This window comes from Argopecten irradians, unplaced genomic scaffold, assembly GCF_041381155.1.
Source record: "Argopecten irradians isolate NY unplaced genomic scaffold, Ai_NY scaffold_0389, whole genome shotgun sequence".
NCBI classification, from domain to species: Eukaryota; Metazoa; Mollusca; class Bivalvia; order Pectinida; family Pectinidae; genus Argopecten; species Argopecten irradians.
The window spans coordinates 1-9,120 of NW_027187856.1; the positions used below are offsets into that span (position 1 = coordinate 1).

At 34.0% G+C, this 9,120-nt stretch overlaps 1 protein-coding gene and 1 long non-coding RNA gene across 2 annotated transcripts; both read right to left on the bottom strand.

The window, feature by feature from the left end:
• Nucleotides 1-1,984: 1,984 nt before the first annotated feature.
• Nucleotides 1,985-6,313, bottom strand: LOC138312611 (uncharacterized; the record flags this gene model as incomplete). The annotated part of the gene is made up of 5 exons (XM_069253419.1): nucleotides 6,242-6,313; nucleotides 5,525-5,775; nucleotides 4,628-4,846; nucleotides 3,641-3,839; nucleotides 1,985-2,252 (listed from the first exon to the last, which is right to left on the bottom strand). Coding segments are annotated over exons 1-5 (1,009 nt in total), but the record flags the coding sequence as incomplete, so codon positions are not given.
• Nucleotides 6,314-6,328: 15 nt separating this feature from the next.
• LOC138312606 (uncharacterized) lies at nucleotides 6,329-8,729 on the bottom strand. The gene is made up of 3 exons (XR_011206995.1): nucleotides 8,580-8,729; nucleotides 7,513-7,703; nucleotides 6,329-6,681 (listed from the first exon to the last, which is right to left on the bottom strand). It is a non-coding gene; the product is annotated as an uncharacterized lncRNA (long non-coding RNA).
• Between the last annotated feature and the right edge of the window lie 391 nt (nucleotides 8,730-9,120).

Consider the following 9,120-nt stretch of genomic DNA (forward strand, 5'->3'; position numbering starts at 1 on the left):
GCAATTTATCGCAACTTTGAGGTTGACTAAGATGTGTGAATTAATGTCACTCATTGTTCCCTCTTAAAGTTTTAATTAGAATAATTGTGTTTTATTTGTTTTTCAAGAAACAAGAAATTTTACTTTAAAGCAAGAAACTGGAGGACTACAAAGTTAATTAAAGTGTGTTTTTGGCCGTTTCAATGATCAACAGATAAGTACGTTCAGCCTTCTAGCCTTGACAGTTTTAAGACCTATGCCAAAGGGCCAAAATGAAAAGAATGCAAACTAGGGATATCTGTGAGATTGTGTGTCAACATCTTTAGGAAGTAAACATCTTTTTTCTGAAACTGATCTGACTGGGCAATTGATAATATAGAGAAACAACAAAAAATTTGTAATGAGCTTTGGGCAAAATTTCTGGGTAGTGTTGGAAAAAATTACATTTGTGTTTACTACCAATGTCTGGCATTTTATCAATTGGGAGTCAGCATGTTGATGATTGCTTTTGTTTAATAGTGAACAAACTTAAGTGAAGAAATTTAAAGATTAAGGCACAGGACAATAGAAACTACTGAAGCTGATGAGGCGGCATAAATGGACAATAAAATTTAATATGATTATAAACATGTATAACTAAAAACTGATGTTTATTAACTTGATTTATAGAGGATTATGTTTTACGGTGTATCTTTTTCGTTTAGCATGAGCTTTAATAATTCTCAAGCAGTATGTGTATAGATTATATTTAACTTCATATTATATAGAAATCGGACGAATTTTATGAGACCATATGATGAGTTTCTCCATTTGTTTGTTAACATTTTGACATGATAAGAGATTTGACATTTCATTAAAACAGAGAATTGCTGAAGATAATATTTTCTATAGAAATCCTAGAACAATTCAACACATTTAAAGGTGATTAAAATAATCTACAAATCATATTTGTATAGATAATAAATTTACGCATGTGCTCTTTTCATGTATTTTACGCACACGTAATCTACATATGGGAAAACGTGCGTAGCTCTTTTTTCACCTCATTCACATGTGTAATTTTTCCACACGATTTAAGCACGCCGCATGTTACAGGCGTATCACGCATGATGGGTTATATACACGAGACACAAGCGTTTTAGCATATATGATATACACACGAGTTTACGCATCTAAATTAAGATGTTGCTCATTTCGTGTCATTCACATCACATGTTTCTCATATAGTTTACGCACGTGTCACATGTGTGGTACTTTTGCCTGTGCATATGGCTTTGCAAGAAAATAAAATGGTTGGATGAAACAAAAATGATTTTCGTGATAATTAGGACAATCAAATTAATAATATTCTTGTTTGAAAACTAAAAGATTCCATGCCTTTCAATGCGTTATTTGCTGGACCCTGAAAAGAACAATTATTACATTTCCATAAAACTATAACTACAAACGAAAATGAGCGACGCTGCTGTTAATGCTGTCTACAATACTAGACATGATGTAATCGGAACATTGTACTTACCTCTACACTCGATGAGTTTCTGTACCGTCCTCTCGATGATGGTGTTCTATCCCACGATATCCCCCCCAATTGGGCTTGTTTGCATCGAAGGTGATCACTTCAAAGGGCTGATACCGGATGGAGGTAAAAGACATCATTGGTATCAAATACAACCAGTCAGCTTCTATAATGCAAGGTAGCAACATCCATCGATGCCTTTGCAGAATTACTATCATTGCTCTCCTTCATCCTCATCCCGATAAAATGATATACAACTAAAATAAGCATCACAGGATATCTTAGGGATATGCGGTGCCACAATGATGGTTTCTACTACGATATCTTTTAACTTTTGTAGAGAAAATATATAATAGATTATTGCTACCATTGTTCATCAATCTCACTGTTGCCTCATACGTTTTGAATATACATGCCATTTAAAAACGGTAATTTATCATTGTTTTTTTGTGTTGTTTAATCAGACAAAGTCTGTAACTCGCATGTTACCTGTCAGTGCTTGATGACTCTTGAGCAAAATGTGTAAGCTCAGAGGTAAACTGCTTCTTGTTCTTTCGGGTTCCGAAGGTGGGGTGACACTGCTTTGATAATAAGCCTTGTATTGTTCCATTTTCAAATATTTTGGATTTGTTTCAAGTGCTGGAGAAATGATAGTGATAATTTTGCTCATTTTACTAAATCTTTCTCCATGATTTTCTTCATATTTTGCTAAATGAAATAGCAAGGCCTCGACACACAGGGCGATTATTTCATCCTTCTGCAACAGAAATACAGATCAGATAAATATTTAGTTCATGTTGGTGCCTACTTATATTGTGAGCTCACTAACAATATCTGATTTCAAAGCAATTTACAAATTTAAAATGATTGTTTTAATAACGGATATTGCATATACCTTTAGAACTTTAAGATTGATCATTGAATTATAATTGATTATTGATATCCGGAATGGAAGAGAAAAATCAGTATAAAAATGACTGGAAACCAATGTAATGCTTGTTTTAGAAGTTATTAAAACGATGAAAATGGCATTTTGGTATATACTGTAATACTTTCGAATCAAACACAAAAAAAAAAAATGCATATATATTTATATCGGCGACTAGGACATCTGTCCAATTATTCAAAAACAAATTTATTAGGAACAACTTGTTTTATAGTAATATATTATGATACGTAATCCGATGTCCTCGTTGTTTTTTACATCAAAATTACCAAGGTCAATCTGAAAATAAATATACATTTGTGAATATGTTTACAACACTTTAATGGAAATTAATTATTGACGTTATGACATGACGTCATTGAGCAAACTGAGGTGACGTCAGGGTATCAGGACTTCGGTACAAAATGGCGGCATCTGCTAGATTATTTGTTTTACGTTTCGACGTTGAGTTTCTTCAAAATTAGGTTTGTTGTATGTGTTAAGACATATCTTTAAATTATTATTAAAATAAACACCCTTTTAGGATAAATACATATTCTAGTTATACACACATATATAAATATACAATATATCGTTTCCATTTGTAATATTAACATTTAACGCAATCCTAAAATGTAAGATAATGGAAAATTCCAAAACAGCGGTGTCGAACCAATTAAATATATTTGAAAAAAGTAGCTATATGCAACCGCAGGAATCAGAAATCCAAAAATAGATTTTCTTGAAATTCCCTTGTGGGCAAAAATAGTGACGAGGTGAATGTTTCGGAACCTGCTGTTGGGTATTAATGGCCGCATCAGTTTCAAAATATTTTATGTGTGGACTAGGGCAATATACGTAGATGTTAAATACTAAAGAAAAGTTTTGGAATTATTTTTAAGTCTGATTCTGACATGAGGAGATATTCTGGTCAAATTTTAGTGCGGATTTCAACAGAAAGATGGACCCCCCTACACATGAAAAGTTTAGCAAGATCTTTACACAATTCTTTTACAATTGTTGTGTGAAATGACCTCATCAAAAAGAGCTATGAATGACCGGACTTGAAAACTTGCAAACGTAAACATTGTTCGTCCATTGAAAATCACTTGGTTCTGCAGTCTGACTTATACGACCTGCTTTGGTATTACGGGTTTTATTAGATTTTAGTCTAGGTTGCTATACCACGTTACCGGTTTGGTAACACCTGGTTGACGTACCTTGTCAATTTGTGTGTCAGGTTCCAATGCCAAATTGAATTGCCTTTCTACCGCTGCAATGACTATGTCATATGACGCCCAGCTTCCCTCAACAAAACATTCTTTAAATCGCTGCGGAGGTACACAGGCTGCCAGCGTTGCTGGCAAAAGCGTATCCAACTCGAAGAAGACTGAGTAATTTTTCCAGAACGGAAAAGTTCTTGAAAGAAATATTTTATTTACTTATAAGAAAAATACACAAGTCATCATTTTTGAATTGACGAGAACATATTATAGTAAATCCCGATGATTGACTCGCGTCGAATTACTGTCCTGACTGCTGGATATCGTTTCCATCATCGATACCCCAGTGGTTACCACATGTATCACTGTCGTACATTTTGTGTCTTACACGATACATTAAAATCCGTAAATAAAATGTTTAATTATTCCACTTTTTTTCTTTCGATTTTTGTGGCTGTACTTAAATTAAATATTTTAATCACATGCCCTTAATGATTAATAGAGCACCTTGGTATATACACGGGAATCTCTGCCTATCGGTGGGGTTTCCAATATCTCTTATATACCATATATTCTGTCTGATATCCACACGTGTAATATTTATGCACATGGCTCTAGTTTAATATATCATGGAAAAAAATTCATGTGATGGGCAGGAAAAAAGTTATTCTGACGTCATGATAGATGCAATAAGGTGGACGTCAGAAAAAGCGCGTGACGTAAGGATTTTGAGAATAAAAAGAGTATCTTCAATATATTTTCGGCGTTGACATTCTTTAACATGAAATTTGGAATGGTTATGTGATATCTTAAATATGAGTTACATTCATGCGAGATGCTATGTAAACTTGTCGCGACATTTTCTGTTAGACAGGACTCGCAAGCATGAATTGAAATTTCATATAAGATGAAAATTCATTTAGGATTCTAAGTATATCTTTCAATAACCTGAACTCTAAATTGTATGTCTAAAGCTGCCATTACCTTACACCTGTAAGTTTTAGTTTCGTCTTCTCGATGATGTCCTCTATTCCATGATCTCCCCAATTCGGCCTCTCACTATTGATGAATATCACTTGTAAAGGCCTCAGATCGGAAAGTAAATGTATCATTGGTAAACAATACAGCCAGTAAGCTTCATAAGCAGGTAGCACATCCATCGCCGCTTTGCAAAATCCAATCACGTTTTCCCTAAAACACTCTCTGAAATATTTGAAGGATATTGTGTCTCAAAACCCAACTGACATCAACTTACAACTTAACGTGTTAATGTAGATACTTTCGGTAACAGAATAGTCTTAATGTCAAATTTGATAATTCATCTTCTTTTCTTAACAGAGACTATTTCTAGCATGGTACTTTGTTTTTGTATAACTGTCATAAATAATAAAAATCATATGATTGATAAGAGTATCGTATCTGTCGTTATAATATTGTCTTCTTCATTTACTGTCTTTAGAGTTGTATTTAAACATTGATGTCACTATTGGTTTTTTTTTTTAATTTCATCGGTGTATATATATTGTGACGCCACAATATCGTCAGGATATCGCGCCATTCTCGGGTACTTTCTGCAAAGAGTTATGAAGAAAAAAATGGGCCAATCAGATTAAAATGTTAATAAAAAGAAATTCGATATTTTGTTTTTGATATACAAATGTATACAATCAAGTACCTAATAATATTTCACCACATTACACGTGCTACCACGATATAATAGATATATTTTGATCTCTTTACGCTATTAAACATGTAAATATCTAGTAAGTGCTATGATTTCATTTTAATGCGGTACATGTAGATAGTATGTTAAATGCAGATGTCCTGTAACAGTTTGCGGGTTATATTGTTTATACAAAACAGACTGTCTTTGCGCGATACCTGTGATCTGGTCTTAGATATTTGATCTGGCGAGAGAAGGTGTCTTGTTCCTCCTGATCGGTAGGTGGGGTTATGACGATAGTTATCGCCTTGTACTGCTCTATCGTTAAATATTTGGGGTTCTCCTGGAGATATGCAGCGAGGATTTTCATCATTGTCGCCACTTTACTCAAAAAGTCAGGACGTCCTTTCATTCCATTTTCCAAGTCGGATATCAGAACCTTGACATACCCAGCAACGATTTCTTCTTCCTGTAATTCAAAAACGAATCCATGGTCATCTACATTATTTTCTTTTGTTTTTATTTGTTATACATATTCTACAGGCATTGGCGGTTAGGGTAATTGCTTCTTTTAATTTTATTTGGAATGATCAGGGTAAGTGTGTATAAAATATTGATCAATAGAGTTCTACTCAGACTTAAATCAAAATCGTATTTTGTCTGTTTTTTTCAGTCTCATTTAGGTTGACCCTTGGTATAACAGAAGAGTATGTGTAGTGACAAAGTTTATTCATGCTGCATTTGTCTTACGTATGACGTTTATGGCAGTTAGTGATACGGATTTCAATTCCCACTGATATTCTGTAAGCCTACCTATATTTGTGTGTGATACGATTTCGCATATTTCCTGATTAGAAAATTATACAATCATCACGAGATAGTGTACACTACAAGTACAATATAGTAATATATAATGTAAGTGTAAACCGCGGTACTTTATCGACGAGTGTACAGAAGTTGCAAAACGTGAAAATCAGTCGCCTCGAAAATTGGTAGTTTTTCTTCATATTTCTAACGAAAAAATAAGAAAAGAAAAAGAAAACTGTAAACACAGTGCTATATAGCAACATATCAAAATAAAAAAAACACAAAATAATACTCACACTGATGTTTCGCGGGTCAAAGTACCTATTGTAAAGCATGTTCTGTATCCATCTGTAACGTTTAAGGAATCCTGTCATGGTGAATTCTTCGTCTTCCTGAAAACTTGGATAGTACTCTGTACATATAGGCTCGACAGTGTCAAGTATAACACTCCTGTCTATTCCAGAAGAAAATAGCTTAACAGCAAGGTTCCTGGAATCGATCAGAGCGACTCCATCATACACCCTTACTTTTGATCTGTCATTCGGGTCAGCTTCAATAGCATGAATTTCTGAAATACGATATGATAGAACTATAATTATAAGCTGTTATCCTTCATTTGGACAGTGGCGAATAACGACCACGTGACATACCTTTATTTGTCATTCATCCAAACCAAATAGCATGCTCACCATTGCTCCAAAAACAAATTGAAATTTGTATTCATCATGTCTTTGTAATTGGTAACCACGCAACCAAATGATATTTGATGTTGTGAAAACTATAACCATTGTGTTTGCAATATGTATTTTGGTATTTTGAAAATTAAAACCACTTTATTTGTCATCCTTCAAATCCACTAAATAACAATGTCCATATACAATGTATATCGTACAATAACTTTATAATGACCAATCTGAATTCACAGTTTTGTTTCTTTGTTAATGGTTTTTGATATATGGGTTTAGTAAAATATCTATATATTATATATTGACAAGATTTGAACAAAGTTGTTCCAAAGACAAAGAGTTATTTACAATTTCACAAAACATTTTTATAGTGACATGATTACCATGGCAACAAACATTTTTTCAAAGTCAATGTTTACTGCAATAAGATTTTTGATAACAATTTTGATATTTAAATTGAACAACTGTAGTACGAGAAGACGTCTATACACCTGTAGCTGGGTGCAGGATTTTTGATATATTTATTCACTGTCTCTGCCAGGGATCGAACTCGGGACCTCTTAGTAACTAGTCTGACGCTCAAATGATCGAGCTAAAGAGAAGTTCTCTCTAGCCGAGCGATATATTTCGGCTAGTATGGACCACGGTTACAGACCTATATTAAATTTATCTCTGATACTCGAAAGTAAGATTTGTTCCCGGTAAGTAATTACCTTCTTCTGTAAAGCTTAGTAATCGGTGACGAAGATCAGTACACGTATCATGCCAATATTCAGGTTCCCACGATATGCCGTCTGGACTGAATTCATATATGTACTGAAATTTCTGTTGGTTCGCCAGCCATTCTTTCGGGATCTCTGCCTTTCCAATACATTTTCGATATCCTTCACATCTTGGATCATTCCTAAAAAAGAAGGATGATCTGAGATCCAAACTGCATTTGGTTATGCAGAGCAGAGATAATCGCCAGATCAACGATAATTGTTTTTTGGCTTTTTTTTCTGCTCTCCTGAAAGTCACCCATTGCCATTGATGTAGACTCAACATTTCTAGCCATTCTCAAATGTTAACTTGCATAATAATGGATCACGACAACATTAGAAATTACGATAGACCCTTTTATTACTTGTGTTTTTGGAGGTTTTTTTCATAGCTAATCGTAACAAGGAATTCGAAGAAAAAACCCAGGTAATTTGAAAAACCCCACTATATACATTTTAAAGCTGTCGGCTATAACATGATAAACATGGTGATTTTATGAGAGGTCATAGCAAAACAGATGCATTTTTTAACTTAAATAAGAAATCCAAGCAGGAAATTGACGCCCATCTTTGATATTCTATTCTGTATTCTTACTCTTCACTCAAGGGGTAGGTGCTGGTCGTTACATCATGTCTTTAGGGAATAACGAATTAATTTGTGCTCACAATATCGTTCCAATACGATCAATACCTACCTGCAAGGGAAGTAACTCTATAATAAGTAAAGACGGAATTTTCGATGATGATAAAATTCCACTTCTTTAATAGCAATGTCAGCAAGGGTACAAATTATTTGCTGACGAGACACCGAACGAAAACCCATTTAAAAAGCCAACCATTTGATGATTTATTTTGTTTCAAAATAACTTAGCATTCGATCTTATAGTGGACGATAAAGCTCGTGAGAATCTCATCTTTTTAATTGTTAGCAAGTCGTCAAACCCACTAGTACATATATATTCGAATCATTTACTGATCGATACTTGGTATGCAGTTGTATATTAACTTTAAAAACTAACCTGATTTTTGACACTGATGGCTGCAGCTTAATTTTGTGACCCTTATTATTCCCGAAACAAAGCAGTCTGATGTGTGTCTGGTGGTTTTTCTGTATAGTACTTGGATGAAGAAGGAAATCAAATATGACGTTCAAAGCCCCCTGGGACGAAGGTTTTCTGCAAGATAACTTCAATATAAATCTTCGGTATATAGAATTTATTTGCTTAACTCAACGATAATATTGTACATAATGAAATGATGAGAAATTACATTTAACATATTCTAAGTAATAAATACTGCATGAAATATAAGACAAAATTCGTGTTACCAATATCACACAGCAAGTCGGAGGAAAATGCACATAATGATTCAGAAAATTTGAAAATGCAGATCAAGATTTTAAGATTTCCTCATTTCCCGAACAGACGTGCACAGCTTTGTTTACACTGATGGATGAAGTCCTTTTATCTGCCAAGAAACCAACCTAGAAAATGGTTTGCGTTCATTCGCCGGGTAGATACATAGAAAACATCCGAAACACGATAACAAGCCGTTGATGTC